The sequence below is a fragment of the Ambystoma mexicanum genome, chromosome 9 (genome assembly GCF_040938575.1).
Source record: "Ambystoma mexicanum isolate Mex_15411 chromosome 9, UKY_AmexF1_1, whole genome shotgun sequence".
Taxonomy (NCBI): Eukaryota; Metazoa; Chordata; class Amphibia; order Caudata; family Ambystomatidae; genus Ambystoma; species Ambystoma mexicanum.
Genome location: NC_090931.1, coordinates 1,541,472,069 through 1,541,493,356, shown reverse-complemented (window position 1 = coordinate 1,541,493,356; position 21,288 = coordinate 1,541,472,069). Strand labels below are relative to the sequence as shown.

The window sequence follows — 21,288 nt, the reverse complement described above, 5'->3', positions numbered from 1 at the left end:
GTGTCTTGGTCACGCTTCCACTCACAGTTTGGTTTCTTCTTTGGGGTTCCCTTTCCCTGTCTCCCGATTACAGCTTTCATCATGGTTGCTTCACACGCCGGCTGTCTGCCACGTCGACAGGCAGACCTTCCCGGTTTCTGTCAGCTCCCTCTGCAACGCTGACCTGAAACTACCAGGCTTCTCTCTCTGCAACGCTGATTTGAAACTCCTGGGTTTCTCCCAAAGATGGAGCTCATCCTTCTCTTGCACAGTAACATACAGTAGCTTGATCCTCTTGGTCATTCTGAAGAGTGATTGTTACTGGTGGTTTGTGAGTGAGTAACTCAGGCAGTTCCTCTGCGGAACAGGAGTCCTTGCCCCCATGGGGGGAATCTCTCCCAGTGAGGTCTTGCTAGCCTCTACCACTAGGAAGGGTATTGCATAGCAAGCTCATCTCCCTAGCCACACAGGAAAAGGCTGCGCCCTAGGGAGAAGAGACTGAATCCCGCGATTCGTCTCAACCACCAGAGACACTCGGAAAACCAGGAGTGCCCGTACCATGTTAAGACATAATCTATTGTCCAACCGGAGACATGCAGAAAACCAGAAGTGCCTATACCATGGTGAGAACAGATTGTCTACTGCCCAACCCGAGACATGGTGAGAAGGGATAATCTACTGTCCAACAAAAGATATGGAGAAAACCAGGATTGTCCATACCATGGCGAGAAGAGATAATGTACTGTCCAACCCAAGACACGCAGAAAAACAGGAGTGCCCATACCATGGCGAGAAGATATGATCTACTGTCGAACCCAAGACATGCAGAAAACCAGGAGTGTCCGTACCATGGCGAGAAGAGATCATGTACTGTCCAACCCAAGACATGCAGAAAACCTGGAGTGCCAGTACCATGGTGAGAAAGATAATCTACTGTCCAACCCAAGACATGAAGCAAACCAGGAGTGTCAGTACCATGGTGAGAAGAGATAATGTACTGTCCAACCCAAGACATGAAGCAAACTAGGAGTGCCTGTACCATGAAGAGAAAGATAATCTAATGTCCAACCCAAGACATGAAGCAAACCAGGAGTGCCAGTACCATGGTGAGAAAGATAATCTACTGTCCAACCCAAGACATGAAGCAAACCAGGAGTACCCGTACCCTGGTGAGAAGAGATAATGTACTGTCCAACCCAAGACATGAAGCAAACCAGGAGTGCCTGTACCATGGCGAGAAGAGATAATGTACTGTCCAACCCAAGACATGCAGAAAACCAGGAGTGCCAGTACCAAGGTGAAAAGAGATAATGTACTGTCCAACCCAAGACATGCAGAAAACCAGGAGTGCCAGTACCATGGTGAGAAGAGATAATGTACTGTCCAACCCAAGACATGAAGCAAACCAGGAGTGCCTGTCCCATGGTGAGAAGAGGTAATCTACTGTCCAACCCAAGACATGAAGCAAACCAGGAGTGCTAGTACCAAGGTGAGAAGAGATAATGTACTGTACAACCCAAGACATGCAGAAAACCAGGAGTGCCTGTACCATGGCGAGAAGAGATAATGTACTGTCCAACCCAAGACATGAAGCAAACCAGAAGTGCCTGTACCATGGTGAGAAGATATAATATACTGTCCAACCCAAGACATGAAGCAAACCAGGAGTGCCTGTACCATGGTGAGAAGAGATCATGTACTGTCCAACCCAAGACATGCAGAAAAGCAGGAGTGCCTGTACCATGGTGAGAAGAGATACCCTGCTGTCCAACCCAAGACATGCAGAAAACCAGGAGTGCCAGTACCATGGTGAGAAGAGATAATGTACTGTCCAACCCAAGACATGCAAAAAACCAGGAGTGCCATTACCATGGTGAGAAGAGATAATGTACTGTCCAACCCAAGACATGAAGCAAACCAGGAGTGCCTGTCCCATGGTGAGAAGAGATAATGTACTGTCCAACCCAAGACATGCAAAAAACCAGGAGTGCCATTACCATGGTGAGAAGAGATAATGTACTGTCCAACCCAAGACATGAAGCAAACCAGGAGTGCTAGTACCATGGTGAGAAAGATAATCTACTGTCCAACCCAAGACATGCAGAAACACAGGAGTGCCAGTACCATGGTGAGAAGAGATACCCCACTGTCCAACCCAAGACATGCAGAAAACCAGGACCACTGATTAGAATGAGTAGTGATCATGAGCCAATTCATTCCAAACCAGGAGTGTCTGCACCCTGCTCAGCCAAGATGACTAACTGAGCAGGGCCAGATGCACAGCCAATTAGGATCAGGTGTGCATTTCCCCGCCCAGTCCACGCTTCAGGAGCACTCAGGGCATTGGCAACTCACCCGGGTCTGGGTCCAAGCTCCTTCCTCCGATTTCATCGCCAAGATCATGAATGAACATTGAAGCTGGGTCTTCATCTGTCCTCAAAGGAATGTCAGTATTTAGAAAAGAAAAACAGGTACAACTTGTTAAGGACCGTTATGTGCTTCAGATGATGAGTTTAAACTAATGTAATAATGCAAAATTAAACTAATTACATCATTCCCTAGACATAGGCAAGGTAATAAAAAGTTACATCTCCACCATTTCAGAAACATTGTGAGTCTACTCGAATGGTGTTCATCAGAAGGGGTGAAATGAATTGTTATTGAACGGGAATGCAGCAGAACATCAAGCATGCATGCAAGGACAAACTCGGATTTGCTCCAATTGCCACATCAATCGAGGAACAATACATCAAATTCATCCTGCGTCCTATAGCCAAGGCTAAAAATTCTTACCAAAATAGATAGCCTTTCATTTAGTAACTAGTCATTTTATTTTTGCCAGAACAGCCCATCAGCTCTTTTGTGCTCCTCACAAAGAGGACCCTCTGGCTTTACTAACGGCGGGACTTCCTCCCGTAAAGAGGCAAAGCACTTCTATAAAACAGAAGGAGTTATTTGTTTCTGCTTCCTTTTTTTGTGATTCTGCTAGCTTTATTTAACTGGTCCCAGCAAAGACTGTTTAATGAAATAGCTTGGTTGTCTTGAAATAGTTTGGTGCAGACACTGTAGGTGACAGGTAGTTGTCTCTTTGTGTAGCATCTACTTGGTCGCTGAGCTCGCGCAACTGCCAGCCCTCGAACACTGCCCGCTGCAAAGGCTCCAAGTTCTGGAATATGCAAGACCTGCATATTATAAGCACTACTGCATTGCAATCTGTGATTTAGCAGAGAGGTCTGCTAATTACTTTAATCATTCTTTTGTACCTTTTACGATTTAAGTACTGTGACGAATCAGGAGATTTCTTCCCTTCTTCCTTGGAGGGAGCCATCCCCTTTAAGTCTAGGGCGGTGAGCCCACTAAACAAACCCCCCCCCAGGGGTTTGGGAAAGTGGGATCTCACTAGGAGTGACTCCCCTCTAGGGGACAATCGCTCCCATTCCAGTAAGGAACTCGCTACTACTGAGACATTCTCTGCATATATGGAAATACCAGTAGTGGATCTGACGGTCAGCTATCGACTCCAAATAATGTAGAAAGTGCATTTGAACAGTTGGCTTAAGGCAATGCTGGCCTCTCAATGGGCTTGACAGTTAAACACAGCCCTTTGGTATCTGGTAGTAAGAATAAAAGGACTTTCCCCCTTGAATGGAGGAGAAGCGATACTCAGAAGCAAGCCTCCGACATACCAACGTCATTGGGAGGCAGAGCGCCGCTGCCGAACGGACCAGACTTTGGCACAGAGAAGGACCCGCAGGAGGTCTGTAATGAGTCCCTGGAGAGAAGCCTGAGAGAACGAGAAACATAACAGATGAGGCACAGGGCTGTGTGGAGTCAACGAGGCCGAGCAGAGCGGCCCAGGGGGAAGGGGTGACAACACAGAGGAAATGGTGGTCCTGGAGCCCAGTAAACAACGCTGAACATGGCTAGCAAGAGAGGCACAAGTCCCCTTCTCGCACTACGCGAAACCAGAGAGAGAGCCACATAGCGGTGAGCAAAAAAGCACTCCTGCTTGTGTTCAGGAATGGACACCCAGGAGCTGGGGAGAACACCATCATCACTGTGTCACTCACTGGAGCGGGGACTGCTATGCAGAAGGTACGTGGGTGGCTCACAGTAAAGGGGCACAGAGACCAGACCACCACCCATAAAAAAAGATCCCTACAAGTCATCTTCTTCATGGCAGTACCTGGCAGGAGAGTGAACCAGGTCTGACAAATCAGAGCAGAAGAGAAAGTCGGGTCTGGGACTTGCATCCACAAGAGAGAAGACGTACAAGTAATCTTCTTCATGTCAGTACCAGGCAGGATAGTAAACCGGGTCTGACAAATCAGAGTCGAAGAGAAAGTCGGGTCTGGGACCTGCATCCATAAGAGAGAAGTACAAGTCATCTTCTTCGTGGCAGTACCTGGCAGGAGAGTGCAGCAGGTTTGCCAAATCAAAGTAGTAGATATATCCAGTCTGGGACCTGCACTCACAAGAGAAGAGAAGTACAACCCATCTTCCTTGTGGCAGTACTTGGCAGAAGAGTGAAACAAGTTTGCCCAAGCCTGGAGACTGGGAAGCCTGGGTCTGGGGCCCTCGAACTGAAAGACTGAAAGTGTTGAATTGTGAAACCAAAGTGAACGAGAGACCAGGGGAAGAGAGTCATTCCCCATGGTTGTCTTGAACTGTGAAATCCGGATACCAGGAGAAGGGAGTCCTTCGCCTGTGAACAAAAGCTGAAATGACTTTCTAATGCAAAGTGTTAAAAGATAAGCAGTGTGCCTCACAGAGAGACATGACGGAACTTTGTCTTTTGTGTTGAGGATAATTTTGATCTGGGAAGGGAGTTATTCCACTAAGAAGTCAAAGCCTGGAGGTGAACTTTTATCCCCAGTCCAGAAGAAGGAAATCATTCTTCTGGACCAAGAAGGTCTACTTTATTTATTTAAAAAAAAAAAATCTGTATTATTTGTATTACAGTTTTTACAAAAGAAAGCAATCCAAACAAAAAGATCCATATTGCATATTCTTAGTCTTCACATAAAATCCTCATTCTTCATAATCCGTCCTCCAGCAGTCTTCTCCCAGTAGAAAATCCAGTTAACTGTCTACATTTTCCAAACCAATATTTTTCATAAATAATGTTACTGCAATAACCCACTGTGTTTTTTCACCACTCATCAGAAGGGACCACCATGCTTCTTCGTCAAGCGATTTTGTTGATCTCCAGATTTTTCCCAAATAAATCTTTCTGGCTGCCCGTGTACCATTGCAGGTCATCAAAAGATGTTGCATAGTTTCTATTTGGTTAGTGTTTTTGCAAAAACGACATTCGTTTGCACTGGATTTATCTCTAATGGCTATTATTTCTCTGGTTTTCAGCAAGCTTAGGCGCATTCGCATGAATGTTCGGCTCACTTCTTTATTTGGGAATTTTATCAGGTAACCTCTTACTTCATTAACCTTCTTTAGGTCAGTTGAGACCTTCACAGCAAGTTTGTAGGTCGCCGCCTCTTCTAAGGTTTTACTCCAGTCTAATTCTATTAACTTCTTTATCGTTTTGCACGGGTTGTTTAAAAGCTCCTCTTCCGATTAACATATTTCCTCCAGTAAATGAATGTTGTCCAATGCCCATTTTGTTGGCATGTTGTTTTTGCCTTCTTTGAGTTCTTTTGCAATTATTTCGACATTATTTGGCTTCGGTTGTAAGATGACCTTTCGATACAACAGTAAGGAGTTTCGCTCAATTATTGTTTTTAGTGATGTCAAGCTCTGTTCTCTTCAAACCAAAGTCACTGGGGTAGAGGCTGGTAGACCCAGTACCTGATGCCAAAACAAACCTTCAAGTTTGGGCCATATGTTTGCGGGAATCTTAGGCATAGCTTCAGCTCCATATGTTACACTTGGGACCACTTTTACCCTGTAGTAGTTCAAGATTGGAATCAGACAGGAGCAACAGAATTTCTTGTCTAGCGCCTTTGCTTGCGATATTAAATATTTAATTTTTGCATACATGTATGTTTGCATAGGTTTCTCCAAGGCATTGTTGTTTAAGGTTATTCCCAAATATTTTAAATGTGTCACTTTTTCCAGAATAACCGAGTCGGCGTGCCATTTCGATGTCTTCAGTTTTCTTGAGGTCTTTTCGAAGGTGATTATTTTTGTTTTCGTTTTATTTAATTCCAAATCGTTTTCCTTCAAATAGTTCATTAAGTTGTTTATTTGCCTTTGTAGGCCTACCTCAGTTTGGTCCATCAAAATGATATCGTGGACGTAAAGAAGACGCGAGATCTTTGAGCCGCCTACTGTCGGTGCAAAAGCTCTAATTCCTTTTTCACTATTCTCGAAATCCGCCATATAGGCATTGTAAAGGGTCGGCGCAAGTGGACATCCCAGTTTGACGCCTCTAGCTGTCAGGATATCTGTTGTTAAATTTCCCTCCCGACTTATCCTTACTTTCATAGTTGTTCCTGAATTAAGGGCTTTGAGTGGGGCCAACAGGGATTCTGGGCAGTTTCTTTGCTTCAGCTTTCTCCACATGCGGTCCCGGTTGATCTGGTTAAAAGCTTGTACCAGGTCACCGAACACCATAAATACTCTCATTATACCCTGCAAGATTCTTGCTTTAACGCTACTTAAGAGTAGAATGTTGCTGTAGTTCCTGTGTGTTTCACAAACCCTGTCTGAAACGGGTCGATGTAGCCAGCCTTTTGTAACCAGGTCTGTAATTCATCCAAAAGAAGGGCCCCAAATACTTTACCAATCACGTCAAGTAAAGCAATAGGTCGGTATTGGCGTGGATCGTCCTTAGCTGCCCTTTTGAATATAGGCACTATATTCGCCGTTTTCCATGTGGGGGGAATTAGATTGAGTCTGTTACAATTTTCAAAACCTTTTGACATTAATTTAGCCCATACTAGGGGATACTTTTTAAAATCTATATTAGAAATCCCATCCGGGCCCGGAGCCCTTGAATTCTTAAGTTTAGTCATTTTGAGTATAATGGACTCTGTGTCACAAGGTACCAACCATGGGCCATCGATCTGGGACGGTGATGCCAAGGTGTCCTTTTCTGGGTGTTTATATAGATTTTCAAAGTGGTCCAACCATTGTTTTATCCCCACGTTATTTAAGATGGGATCTATGGTATTTTTCTTTGTTGTTCTTACTAAGGACCAAAATTCGCGAGATTTTCTTTCGGAGATCACTTGAAGCATCGCCTCTGCATCATGCTGGTACATTATTGATCGATGTTGGATCAACCCGTTTTTATATACTTTTTCAGCGGTCTTGGCCTTCAATTGGTTTTCCGGTGATCGAATTTTCCTTGCTAGCTGCTTAAGTTGTCGTAAGGTCCTCCTTTGTTCAACCACTTGTTGATCATATATGTGGTTATGAGTTTGTAAAGGGCCCCTTTTTGTTACTTTCCCAAGTCGGTGTACCAAAGGAAGTGGTACATAGTCTACCGAGGATTTAGTTTGGGTTAAGATGTTTATTGGATCCGTCTTATTGGATCCATCTTATAAAGTTCATTTTGACTTGAGATTTGAGTAATGACCTTTTCCGAGAGTTGTGCCTCCCTCATTCATTTCCAGGTCAGCTTCCATGTGTTCTCTTTGATTCTGCGGTGCATTCCATGCTGTTATTAGAATATAATGGTCACTATTTCTAATTTTTTGTACCTTAAAAGTTCAATTGTTAAATTTGCTTTTGTCCGTAACCAGTGGAGGTTATGTAGATCACGGGCATCCATGAGCTTTGCCCATTGCCTTTCTCTCTCCAAACTTAGGGATGCTTTTGTCGAGGGGACGTTTTGCTCCCTGATTTCCGGGCCGATCGAATTTAAGTCTCTGGTTATTATTATGTAATCAATTTGATGGATTGTGTAAGCTTCGTCCAGAATAGTTTCGATTTACAAAACCGCTAGTGTAAAGGCAATTCAATAACCATCCAAATGTGGTTTTGCAGTGAGCCATGTTTCCTGCAAGCTGAGAAAATTAAACTTTCCAAGATTAACATCGCTCTTTATGGTGAGGTGATTAAAACCTCTAGTGTTTCAGGAGGCCATCAGAAGCTTATTTATAGTAGATTCTTTCCCTCTGTTAATAGCTTTCCTGTTTTCTGAGCATTGATCTTGATTAATGATGGTTAGTTGTTTAGGTCATTGTCAAGAGCTCCCGGGAGCCAAGCACACTTGTTTTGTGTTGCAATATGGCAATCTGGCACCGATCCCTTTGATGATCTTAGATTTTTTTTTTTTTCTCGTTTGGTCTTGGTCGACTGTTATTTTCAATTTCAATTGGGGGACCTGCAGTCTCCTATCTGAGCCTCTAACTGTTTCTAACTGTTTCTGTGGAATTATCCCGATTTCCTCTACTCCATTTTCTTCTGAGGGCATAGCGACTGAATTTTCGTCTTTATGTGATCTTTTCTGGTCATTATGTGTAGAGACTCCTCTTCTACTATCTGCTTCGTTAGTCACCTGCTCTTTAGGCGATCTCTCTCTCTTCTATGGCTTCTGTTGCTTAAATCACGGTGGCTCCCTTTGTCTATACCAATCTCTTCCTGTTCTTCCCGATGCTCATTTCTCTCCATATGTTTTCTAACTTCTCTCAGGTCATATCCCAAGAGTAGTAGATTTTCTGCTGCTTCCAGAAGCAAATTCTTCACTACTGGTAAGTACTGGAAGTAATGTGAAGATATGAGCAATCTGAATGGCCATTTTCAGACAGTTCCACTATATAAAGATCTTCTGAGTGGATATTTCTCAGACTTGGTATGTACTTAAAGAGTCTGATTATTGTTTTCCTATTGAGGATTAAACCGTCATCAAGGTCCAAAAGGCGGTCCATTTTCAAAATACAACTGCTCTGGATTTTTCGAGTTATGTTTGGTGGTCTAGTTTCTCTTAAAATATCTACATCTTCTGTCTTTCTTCTCGTTTAATTTATCCCTAGATCCTTTTGGCTCGTGCTACAAGTCTTCCGCTTTATGGTTCTCATTGTATTTTGTGTTGTCAAGTAGGAATGCTTTAAATCTAGCACAGACTTCGTGGTGACCTTGTCCCCGCTTGATTTGTCTTTGATGAAATCGGGAGAAAAATCTTGTTGTTTCCTAAGTATTTTTTTCCTTTTTTCATCCAATGTAGGGAAAGTCAGCGAAACCGGATCGATTATTATCACTTTCTTTTTTGGTTCCAAATACTCTGTATTTGATGGTAGCTCCTTTGCTTTTCTTTTCTGTCCAGGAATTTCATAAAGCTCAGATTCAGAGTTCTCCACAGTGTACAAACTTATGTCCATTAAATCCAGCGAGCAATCATTCTGTTGCTCCTTCGGGCTGGCTGCTCCTGCTATTTCTTTCTTATTCTCCTCCCTGACAATGCGTTGTTTACTTAAAGTTGCTCCCAACTTGTTAGTTCCATAAGTATTTTTTAATGAAATTGTCTTTGTGTCTTTAAGTATTTCCACTGTACTTTGCTCCTGATGGTTATTTTTAGTCTCCTGCTGGGATTTATTTCCCTGTTCTGATTGCTTGGTTTTGGTAAATATTCCATATCGTTTCAGTTTTTTAAGGCTATTTCCACTTATGGGATCTAGGTTTTTGTTTAGTTTTTTTCCCTATTATCAAGTTCGTCACTTTGTCTGGGGTCTCAGTAACTATGCACCTGCTATGATTGGGCTTAGTCGATTTTTCTGCCCTTTTCTGTTAACTCAGGGAAGGCCCTTTTTTTCGGGTAATCGACACTTCACCTGTGTTGTTGTTACTACAGGAGCCTGGTGTGGTGACATCTCGTTTGGATTTATTGCAGTGTCCGGCGTGATCCGTGTCTTTATGGAACCTGCCTCTTCGACCAAGCCACCCCTAGTTTGAGAACTTGTTGTACGAGTTCCTATAAGGTAAATTTGATGATTCCTGCCTTGATCCTGACCATCGCTGAAGCATCGGAGTCTCTCTGGATCTTGAGCTCTTCTCTGATTGGATTTAGTTTCTTTTGCCATTACTTAACCCTCCAAATATGCCAACGTTGTAGGCATTAGCGCGATCAGGGTTTCTGATCCTTGAGGGAATCATTTACTGCTTCATACAATTTACTGAAGGGTGCTAACGCGATGGTCACTGTAGACATGATCGGCATCAGGTCCACTTTCTTCTGTGGTGTTTCTTTAGATACATTGTTGGAGATTTCACTTAGTCTCCTATTTTGTGGAGGCGTACCCGGGAGGGCATAAAGTTTGTGGGTGGGGATGGCATTACTTGTGTTTATTTCCTCAAGGCTTCTTTCTGTTAATCGTGGAGATTTTGTTCTGTCTCTGCTTCCGTCCCTCAGCTCTCTGATCCCCTCTGTGAGAGTTTTGACGGATTCTTCGGTCTCAATTTCTTCTTGCAATTCCGGATTGATTTCATCCTCTAGAAAGGTTTTAGACAATTTATTTGATGTCGTAATTTGATTTACTTCAGACTGTAAGCTTACTCGTTTTTCTTCATTTAGATCTACTTTAACTGGGCAGATGTTGAGCTCCCCTAGATTAGGTTTTTCTCCCTTTGTTTGATTTTTAGATGGTGCCACCAGGGGCTTGCCAAAATGCCATTTTATAGTCATTAGCAAGTTTCCCGTCTATGTTTCAGGGGGTTTCCTTGTATCTCTTGTACTTTTTTCCTTCTTATTCATGGTTGAGGTTTCAGTCTCTTGTAAATTCTCCATACTCTCTAGTATTTCAGCATCCGACGGCTCCTCTTGTGTTGACTCAAGGGTCATCACATCTTCTCTTAAAGAAGCTCATTAGAAGGTTTGATCCCTGACTTTTTGATGCTTTTAGTGGACCAAACATCTTCAAAGATCGGCGGTTCGCAAAGGCCTTTCTTGCGTCATGGCTATACTTGAATCTAGGAGCTCTGACCACTGAAGGTGATTTTTGCTTATTAATCGGCCGAGTAATCAACCTATTTTCTTTTTGCTGGTCTCTAGTCTTCAACTGCCCCTCTGACTTCTTAGTTTCATCCGGCACCTCAGATGGAGTTTCTAGGGTTGGTTCCACACTCACTGACGGTTTCTCCTTAATTATTGCAGCCCCCAAAATGTCTGAATTTCAGGAGCATTTCCCATGTTTGATTTCCTGCTCCGTGGTGTTTATTTCATGGTTTATAGTTTCTTCCCTGTTTTCGGTCCAAAGGCACGTAGTTTCTTCCATCAGGCTTTTACATGTTGGACTCGTGTTCTGAGGGCTTTTCAAATCTTCCCTCTCAATAGGGGGATGTATGTCAATTGGTATTTTCAATTGTATTTTCACTTGGTTTCCCGTGTCCAGCTTTACATCCTTAGTCTGGATTGCCGTGAGTGAATGCAAGTCGTTCCTTGTGTAATGCAAAATGAACCCAGACGTTTCTTCATTCTTCGAGTCTGGGACTGGTCCGGTCTGTCATACCTGCCTCCCCATCCGGCTCCATTGCTACACCTACACGTTCCGGTTTCCCGGTGTCATCAGCTTTGAGAACGGCTAGACCGTTCTATACTCAGTGGAAGCTGTCCGGGAAACGCTATTGCTAAAATACTTATCACATGACCAGCGCAGTGACGTCTACGTACGTACGCATGTCAGCTGACCCCATTTAAGGAAGCGGAAGCTTCACACATGCGCTTCTGATCGTTGTTTATGATCCTCGCGTTCCGGAGCGTGTCTGCTGTTTCTCGCAGACGCCTGCCTTCCAAGGCATTTATTTCGGAGATTTCTGCTACTGTTTGCCTTGCAGTTGCCTTACTTACCAGGGCACGGTTGTCTTCCTGCGTTCCGACGCAGTTTTCCCGCTACTCCAGTTCCTCCTCGAGCTCGGTCTCTTCCGTGCTCTAGACGGCACTCCTCTGCTCTTCCCCGACGGAGTCGCCGCACAGCCCTATTTCCAGGATACACCTTCAACCCGCTCTGCCTCTATCTATTTCAGACCCGGCAGAGTCCCGCTCTGCATACTGCTCTATTTCAGACCTTGCAGAGGCCATCTCTGCATTCCACTCCGCTCCAGTCTACCAAGACTCAGCTCTACCTTACTTACCGAACTCCTACTGCTTGGGCATACTTTCCAGGATCAAGACTTTCCTCACATCTTCTACATGTGCACGGGACTGTGGACGCTCTCCTGCGTGTGCACCAACCCGCCTCTAGTGCGGCCCTCGTTTTGCTCGGGTTAGAACCCTCACTACCCTTCCCTTGCCGTTGTTTCCTTGGATTCTTTGGACTTCCTAGGACTTCCTTGGCTGCATATCCAGGTCAGTGCTTACAACATAGGTTCATATTGTCCTACTTTGCAAACAGAATTCTAAATAGCTCCTCTTTTTCTACAGCTTGGTGAATCTTGGTCCACTCATGCCCTTCCCACTAATAGCTCTATCTGACTGTAGATCGTACTAGTCAGAGAGTGACATTAGTTAGAAGGTTCTCTTTGATACGCTACGTTCTACCTCCGACGTCCCTGTTGGAAGAAGTCTTCGAGTGTATCCTTTGTTACTACCAGCCTGTATCCTTTACAAACCTTGCGTTATTCTCTGGTGTTCATTTTGTTTAATTGTCTTGAATCAAAGCATAACAGAATCAGAAGCCATGTTGGAGGAGTCTGATCCTCTGTCTGTTCTCACCCAATTGGTGTCTGATTTAAGGCAAGAAATGATCACTGCTCAGGACACCATGCGCCATCGTATGGACGTAATGCAAGACGCCATACATACTTCCTCACTAGGAAGGGTTGCCCCAGTTCCCGTTGCCTCTACTTCAGGCGCGTCTGTACCGCAAAGGGAAACTGTCCAGGTGTTGATGCCAACCCAATTGCCTCTGGCTCCACCTGAAAGATTTACTGGAGACCCAAAGAACTATCGCACGTTCGTTAATCAGTGTCGTCTCCACTTCTTGTGTAGACCCAATTCGTTTCCGGATTTGACAACCAAAGCGGCTTTCGTATTGTCGCATTTGGGGGGCACTGCTGCTGCATGGGCGAATCCATTGTTGGAGACCAACAGCCCTCTGCTATATGACTGCGATGAACTGTTGTCAGCCATGAGCAGGGTTTTCGACATGAGGTATTCTACTCAGGCCACCGATTTAGAACTGTTGAATCTACAACAGGGTAGCCAAACTTTAGTGGCCTATCTTGCACGATTCAACCAGTTGACAGCAGAAACACAATGGCCAGACGATAAGAGGACTGCACTCTTCTATAAAGGACTGTCTGAGGAATTGAAAGACGCTTTGTCAACAGTCCCTGTTGTACCCTCAGGATACATGGAGTTGATCGATCTTGTTCTACAAATCGATGCTCGGAGAACCGCCAGAAAAGGCGAAAAGAAACCCTTCCTGTCCGCACCAAATCTTCCAGGAGTTTCTCAGCCCTCTTCTGGCGAACCTGAACCCATGCAAATAGGCGCTATTCGGGGTCGTTTATCCACCGCTGAGCGAGAAAACCGTCGCAAGAATAACCTATGCATGTACTGCGGTTCAGCGGAGCATTTACTGGTTGCTTGCCCTAAAAAGCCAACAAAAAAGCCGGGAAACGCCAGAGCTCGGCAATAGTGGGAGTCCCTATGCCGGGTACCAAGACGGACTCCGCTTTGTCACTTAATGCTTCCATTGCCGTAGTGATGTCTTTATACTTCAACGACATCACTGTTCAGACCCAAGCCATGATAGATTCCGGTGCAACGAACAGCTACATGGATATTGCTTTCGCCAGACAGTCATCTATTCCTATGTCCACTAAACCGGTACCCGAGTCAGTTAAAACGGTCGATGGTTCTGCACTATCTTCTGGTCTGGTAACGGAGGAAACAATGCCTATAACGGTCTCCTTACCTGATGGTCATACTGAAAAGATGGTTTTTGACATAATTACGGCACCCCAATATCCAGTGATTCTGGGTCTATCTTGGCTGAAGCTACACAACCCTGTGATCGATTGGGTCACCGGTCATATCCAGTACCCTTCGGACCATTGTAACGAACACTGCTTTCTGGATTCCGGTGGGGTTCATAATACCCCAGTCTTGGCTTTTCTCGAAGGGTTGTCCAGAATAAATGCTATGGCATCACCTAAATCATTGATACCTCCGGAATATCGACAGTTTGCCGATGTGTTCGACAAAGGCAAGGCTGAGGTGTTGCCGCCACATCGCCAGTACGATTGTCCTATCGAATTGATTCCTGGAGCCAAAACTCCTACCGGTCGGGTTTATTCCCTTACCAAACAGGAAGACGCTGTCCTGAAGGACTACATCAACAAAGCACTTCAGACTGGGTTTATTCGCCCGTCTCAGTCCCCGGCTGCTTCTCCTTTGTTTTTCTTCCCTAAAAAAGAAGGGGACTTAAGACCCTGCATTGACTACAGGGCTCTTAATGCCATAACGGTTAAAAACCAGTATCCCCTACCTTTGATTGACGTCCTGTTGGATCAGTTGGGCTCTTCAGTGGTTTTTTCCAAACTAGACTTGAGGGGTGCTTACAACCTTGTAAGGATTAGGGCAGGAGATGAGTGGAAGACCGCCTTCAAAACCCGACATGGTTTATATGAGTACCTTGTCATGCCCTTCGGCCTGTGCAACGCCCCCGCAACTTTTCAGTTTTTTATGAACGATATATTCAGTGATTACATGGATCAATTTGTGGTCATTTACCTGGATGACATTCTGATATACTCAACATCCTTACAGGAACACATACAGCATGTATCCAAGGTACTTCAAAGACTAAGAGAGAACCATCTCTTTGTCAAAGCAGAGAAATGTGTCTTCCACTCACAGGACGTGGAATTCCTGGGGTATGATATTACCAGTCATGGCGTCAGAATGAGTCGATCCAAGGTAAAAGCCATCTTGGACTGGCCGGTACCTGTTTCCAACAAATCCTTCCAGTCTTTTCTTGGATTTGCGAACTTTTATAGATGCTTTATCCACTCCTTCTCAAGAGTGGGGGCACCGCTTACCGCGCTAACCAGTCCTAAGACTCCATTTCGCTGGACAACAGAAGCTCAGAGGGCATTCGATCTGCTCAAAGAGGCTTTTACCACGGTTCCGATCCTGCAGCACCCGGATCCTGATCTGCCATACATCATCGAGGCGGATGCTTCTAATTTGGCCATAGGTGCAATCCTTTCTCAGGTATGCAAAGATTCCGGGGTCGTCCTCCCCAGAGTGCAGACGGGATAAAGCGTCGGCCTTGGTATGGTCTCTTGCGGGTCTGTAGGAGATGCGGAAGTCAAACTGGGCAAAAAACGAGTGCCAGTGGCGTTTTTTTCCCGCAAGCTAGCCTCATACGAAAAGAACTACACGGTGACCGAGAAAGAATTGCTGGCCATCAAAGACGCGTTGCTCGCATGGCGTCACCATCTTCTTGGTGTAAAACACCTGGTGACTGTCTACTCCGATCACCGCAATCTACAGGCCATCAAAACCATGAAATGCCTTACGGCCCGCCAGGCCCGTTGGCACTCGTTTTTTGCCCAGTTTGACTTCCGCATCTCCTACAGACCCGCAAGAGACCATACCAAGGCCGACGCTTTATCCCGTCTGCACTCTGGGGAGGACGACTCAGACAGCATTAAACCGCTTCTCTTGGCAGACCATGTAGTCTGTGGTTGTTCTGTTCAACCTACATTAAAGAAGGATATACTAGAGTGGGTTAATCTTAATCCCCGGGAGATACATGACCTTCATCTCGATGTCAAAAGAGGTCTTCCGTTCATGAACGGACTCCTGTACTTACCGACAGAGGAAACGCGTACCAAGGCTTTGCATTGGGGTCACGATTCTCTGGTCGCAGCTCATCCGGGTCAAAGGAAAAGGTTGGAACTTCTACAACGATGGTGCTGGTGGCCCAAGATGACTAGAGATGTTGTGGATTACGTCTCCTCGTGTGCCCTATGTGCACAATGTAAAAAAACACTGAGTAAACCTATGGGATTACTACAACCGTTACCGGTTCCTCACAGACCCTGGTTCATGGTTTCCATGGACTTTGTAGTCGAACTGCCTTCTGTCCAAGGTTACGACACGGTCTGGGTAGTAGTCGATTACTTCACTAAGATGGCCTTGTTCGTACCTACTCAAGGTATTCCTACTGCTAAGGATCTGGCCGATATGTTCCTAAAGCACGTCTTCCGGTTTTTTGGTTTGCCCTCGGTTATTGTCACAGACAGGGGCTCGCAATTTGCATCCCGATTCTGGAAAGCACTAACGTCTGCCCTGCTCATGGAAGATCGCATGTCCAGTTCCTATCATCCTCAAACTGATGGGCAGACAGAACGGGCTAACGGTACCATGGAACAATACTTACGCTGTCTTTGTCTTCAATACCAGTCTTCTTGATTTTCAATGTTGCCAGCAGCTGAGTTCGCCTACAATAACTCTTGCCATTCCTCCACGGGTATGTCCCCGTTCTATGCTCTCTACGGACAACACCCGCGATCCATTCCGATGGATTTGGAACTGACCGACACAGTGCCTGAGGCGACTGACAAATTGAAAACCCTGGCCTCCCTTCATATCAGTCTGAGGGGACATCTATTGAAGGCCCAAACCAGGGCAAAATACTATGCTGACCGGCACTGTACGGCTGCCCCACGATACACAGCTGGTATGTCTGTCTGGTTGTCTACCAGAAATCTAAGGATCCCAGGGAAAAGAAAACTGTTGCCTCGTTTTATCGGGCCATACAGGATCACACAGGTTATCAACCCTGTTGCTCTTCGGTTGGATCTGCCCGCACGCTGGCGGGTACACCCGGTGTTTCATGTGTCATTGGTCAAACCGTGTGCATCGAGAACCCGGTTGCCTGTCCGACCTTTGGCGGTTTCTGTGAAAGGCACCGATGAATATGAGGTTCGTGCTATTCTGGGTATGAGAATGCGATCCGGAATTCCTCACTATCTCATTGATTGGAAAGGCTACGGTCCGGAAGATCGGTCCTGGGAGCCTTTGTCGAATATCCATGCCCCCGTTTTGTTGCGTCGCTTCCATGCGGCGAGAGGGGTGGGGCGTTCTTTGGGGGATGGCACTGTCATACCTGCCTCCCCATCCGGCTCCATTGCTACACCTACACGTTCCGGTTTCCCGGTGTCATCAGCTTTGAGAACGGCTAGACCGTTCTATACTCAGTGGAAGCTGTCCGGGAAACGCTATTGCTAAAATACTTATCACATGACCAGCGCAGTGACGTCTACGTACGTACGCATGTCAGCTGACCCTATTTAAGGAAGCGGAATCTTCACACATGCGCTTCTGATCGTTGTTTATGATCCTCGCGTTCCGGAGCTTGTCTGCTGTTTCTCGCAGATGCCTGCCTTCCAAGGCATTTATTTCGGAGATTTCTGCTACTGTTTCCTTGCAGTTGCCTTACTTACCAGGGCACGGTTGCCTTCCTGCGTTCCGACGCAGTTTTCCCGCTACTCCAGTTCCTCCTCGAGCTCGGTCTCTTCCGTACTCTAGACGGCACTCCTCTGCTCTTCCCCGACGGAGTCGCCGCACAGCCCTTTTTCCAGGATACACCTTCAACCCGCTCTGCCTCTATCTATTTCAGACCCTGCAGAGTCCCGCTCTGCATACTGCTCTATTTCAGACCTTGCAGAGGCCATCTCTGCATTCCACTCCGCTCCAGTCTACCAAGACTCAGCTCTACCTTACTTACCGAACTCCTACTGCTTGAGCATACTTTCCAGGATCAAGACTTTCCTCACATCTTCTACATGTGCACGGGACTGTGGACGCTCTCCTGCGTGTGCACCAACCCGTCTCTAGTGCGGCCCTCGTTTCGCTCGGGTTAGAACCCTCACTACCCTTCCCTTGCCGTTGTTTCCTTGGATTCTTTGGACTTCCTAGGACTTCCTTGGCTGCATATCCAGGTCAGTGCTTACAACATAGGTTCATATTGTCCTACTTTGCAAACAGAGTTCTAAATAGCTCCTCTTTTTCTACAGCTTGGTGAATCTTGGTCCACTCATGCCCTTCCCACTAATAGCTCTATCTGACTGTAGATCGTACTAGTCAGAGAGTGACATTAGTTAGAAGGTTCTCTTTGATACGCTACGTTCTACCTCCGACGTCCCTGTTGGAAGAAGTCTTCGAGTGTATCCTTTGTTACTACAAGCCTGTATCCTTTACAAACCTTGCGTTATTCTCTGGTGTTCATTTTGTTTAATTGTCTTGAATCAAAGCATAACACGGTCGCTGTTGGTGCACTTCTCAAATCCGATGTTCTAGAACAAACGCTATGGATCGATTTACCTTGAACTTGTAGGAGCCTTGAGGTTAATTCCGTCGGCGTCTCTTGGAGAGGTACTACCAAAGTTTGTGCACCATCATCTTCCCTCTCCGCGCTAGCCTCGCAGCCCCTGCTAGCTAAGAGAAAGGAACTGGTAGGATGATCGGGATCACGGTCCACTGCCTGTTCACTCAGTGACGCTGGACTTTGTCGCAGTAACTTTTGAACCACTAGTTTGGGGACCGGTTTAACAGTTTTGCCTGGCATCAGAGCTTTTACCGGCCGAACCAAACGACGTCTACTTTCCAGGGAAATGGGCAGCAATACAGGAAGAGGCAGCACAGCATTCAGATCATATGACTTACCTGCCTCTTCCCGTCGAGCTGTTGTCTCTTCCCCCAGCTCCACCTGCTTAGATACGACTGCAGACGGCGACAGAGACACGTCTTTATAGGTTGGATCTTCTCTCCTCGGGCGACTGCTCCGAAGCCGACATCCCTCGTCATTCTCCTGCATTCTCCACTCGGCAGCTGCCTCAGCTGCCTTGTCTGCCAGGACTGCCAAGACTGCAAGTAACTCAGCAGTAACTCTGCGGTACGCTCCGCGTAGCGAGGCAGTCTTTGTAGTTTAGTCACACCTCCAGGCAACAGCAAACAGAAAGAGCAGACTCTGCACTGCCACGACTGCAAGTAACTCAGCAGTAACTCGCGGTACGCTCCGCGTAGCGAGGCAGTCTTTGTAGTTTAGCTGCACCTCCAGGCAACAGCAAACAGAAAGAGAAGACTCCGCACTGCCAAGACTGCAAGAAACTCAGCAGTAACTCCGCGGTACACTCTGCGTAGCGAGGCAATCTTTGTAGTTTAGCCACACCTCCAAGCAACAGCAAACAGAAAGAGCAGACTCTGCACTACCAAGACTGCAAGTAACTCAGCAGTAACTGCGGGGTACGCTCCGCGTAGCGAGGCAGTCTTTGTAGTTTAGCCACACCTCCAGGCAACAGCAAACAGACAGAGCAGATTCTGCACTGCCAAGACTGCAAGTAACTCAAGAGTAACTCGACTTTATCTCTAGTTTAGTTTTACGTGTAAGGGACAGAAGTAGGATTTTTGACACAGGACGGTAGACTTTTGATTTACAAGGACATTCTGACAGAACCCTTAGTGTTTTAGTTGAGGCAGGGAAACCCCTCTTAGAGATGGAGAAAGTTAGGTTTCTCTCTATTTTCCTGACTAATAAAAGCCTATAGCAATCATCATGCCACCTGTGTGTCAGTCACCTCCTTCTGCACCCGTTCACAGCCTTGGACCTTACAGGTTACCACCCCCGCTGGCGTCCTCACGGTGGGGTCATTCACCACCCTCTTCGTGCTCGTCTCGCTAGTCCCGGCACTCACAGTATGGAACTCAGGATTTGGGCTCCTTGCATTACCTTGGTCTTGGTGTCAGTTGCTGGGTGCCCGGCCCACCACTTTGCAATAGTGGTAGTGACACCAGGAAAGACTGTTTGCTTTCCATCTAGGCTCCTTTACTGACAGGAGCCCCCTGATCAGTTAGTGTGCCAGCTTTGTAACCTTCTGCTAGCGGGTCTCATTCCCAGGATTCCACCGCTGGTTCCGCATCTGCGCATAGGACTGATTCTACAGGACCTGTCCACAGAGGCTTGCCATTGCATTCTGTGGAATCTCCTCCCTTTGTAGGAGTCGCACACAGCATCTTCTTCACAATCAAAAAAGGTGTGTCCTTCTTCCTTTACGGCGGCCTTCAGATGAAAGTCAGCATTACCTGAAGCCAACAGCGTGGAAGGAGGATTGATGGTATTTGTAGTTAAAATTGGAGAGCAAACAGTTCTATCAAGTGCCATGTAGGCGGACAATGTAGTCCATTCGGGGAGGTCCTCCTTGGACTGGGAGTGCTTGTGCCTGACAGGGAAGTCACTGCCAGTGAGGTCCCACTAGCCCAGATACCCTGGGGAGGGTCTTGCAGAGTTGGGTCACCTCCCTAGCCTCACATGGGGTGGCTCACTGTAACTCACCACGGATGGGGCTGGGGTGGTGACCAGAAGGCTTCTGGCCGTCAGAAAGATCCTGGTGGTGACTTCCTCGAGTTTCGACTCTAAAGCCGGGTTCTCCCAGAACCCCGGCCTCCTCAACTTGAGGGAACTCTTCTTTATGATGCGCCCCTGTGCTGTTACAGATTGGACAGACAGATGGGTTGATCGCACAAAAGAGCGGGGAACACGTGCACCACCAACCAAAGCTGTAAAAAGGTAAAAAAGAACAGGTTAACATCAGTTCAGCAGTAGCTTGGCTAAACAGCCACCCAAGCCCTTTGTATACCTTAAGCTGTTGGCATTTGTGACGTGTGACTGGGAACCTAGAGAAGACTAAGAGACATTGATTGCCCCCTCGATCCAGTTGTTAAGGTATAGTGATAGTAGAATTGTTATGCCTTAACCCATCCTGATTTTATTCTGTCACAGGTTCTTATATGTATTTATGTTGTTTGTATTGGCTGCGCCCTCACGCCTTCGGGTTATTAGGTGCGCTATATAAATGCAATAAAGTAAAGTAAAGTAAAGAAGAAGAGGGCATTGAATTTACCATAGGGTCCTCAAAGTGGAATCAATCAAGGCAGAAAAAAGTCCAGAGACAACGGCGTAGAGAAAATAACGAAGGGGAATGTTAGTATGGATACCTTTCCCAGGCGGCACGAGGGTCGCACTAAGTCCGAGTCGGTGCACTATGCTGCAGAGAGTTCGTGGTGCGCATTTTTATTTAAGGTCTGGATGAATGTAAGTTCAGTTCCCTGGAGGTTCGTAGATGAGTGGCAGCTTGCATGAAACAGTAGGAACCGCTGCATGGTAAGTGACAATCACACGTGAACCCCTGAACATGGGTTGTAAATAATGGACGGCTTCGGGTTTGTGTAATGTTGCCTCTGGAAGCAATAAGGCAAGGAAATGGCTTACCGATCAGCACGCATCAAGATGCAGCTTCTGGGCTGAAGCGCACGGAGAGGACTCGTCCTCTCCGTAGACGGTAGAAGCGTACCGTGGGAATCGCCAGGAAGCAGGGAGTCTTTCGGGTGCAGAAATG

General features: G+C 46.2%; 1 protein-coding gene across 1 annotated transcript in view; it reads right to left on the bottom strand.

Annotated features, from left to right (window-relative positions):
- LOC138489480 (uncharacterized) overlaps positions 1 to 21,288 on the bottom strand; it is a 446,304-nt gene that overhangs the window by 214,377 nt on the left and 210,639 nt on the right. The window contains exon 4 of the mRNA XM_069617218.1: positions 2,335 to 2,409. Within this exon, the coding sequence (XP_069473319.1) occupies positions 2,335 to 2,409 (75 nt within the window). The remainder of the gene's footprint in view (positions 1 to 2,334; positions 2,410 to 21,288) is intronic.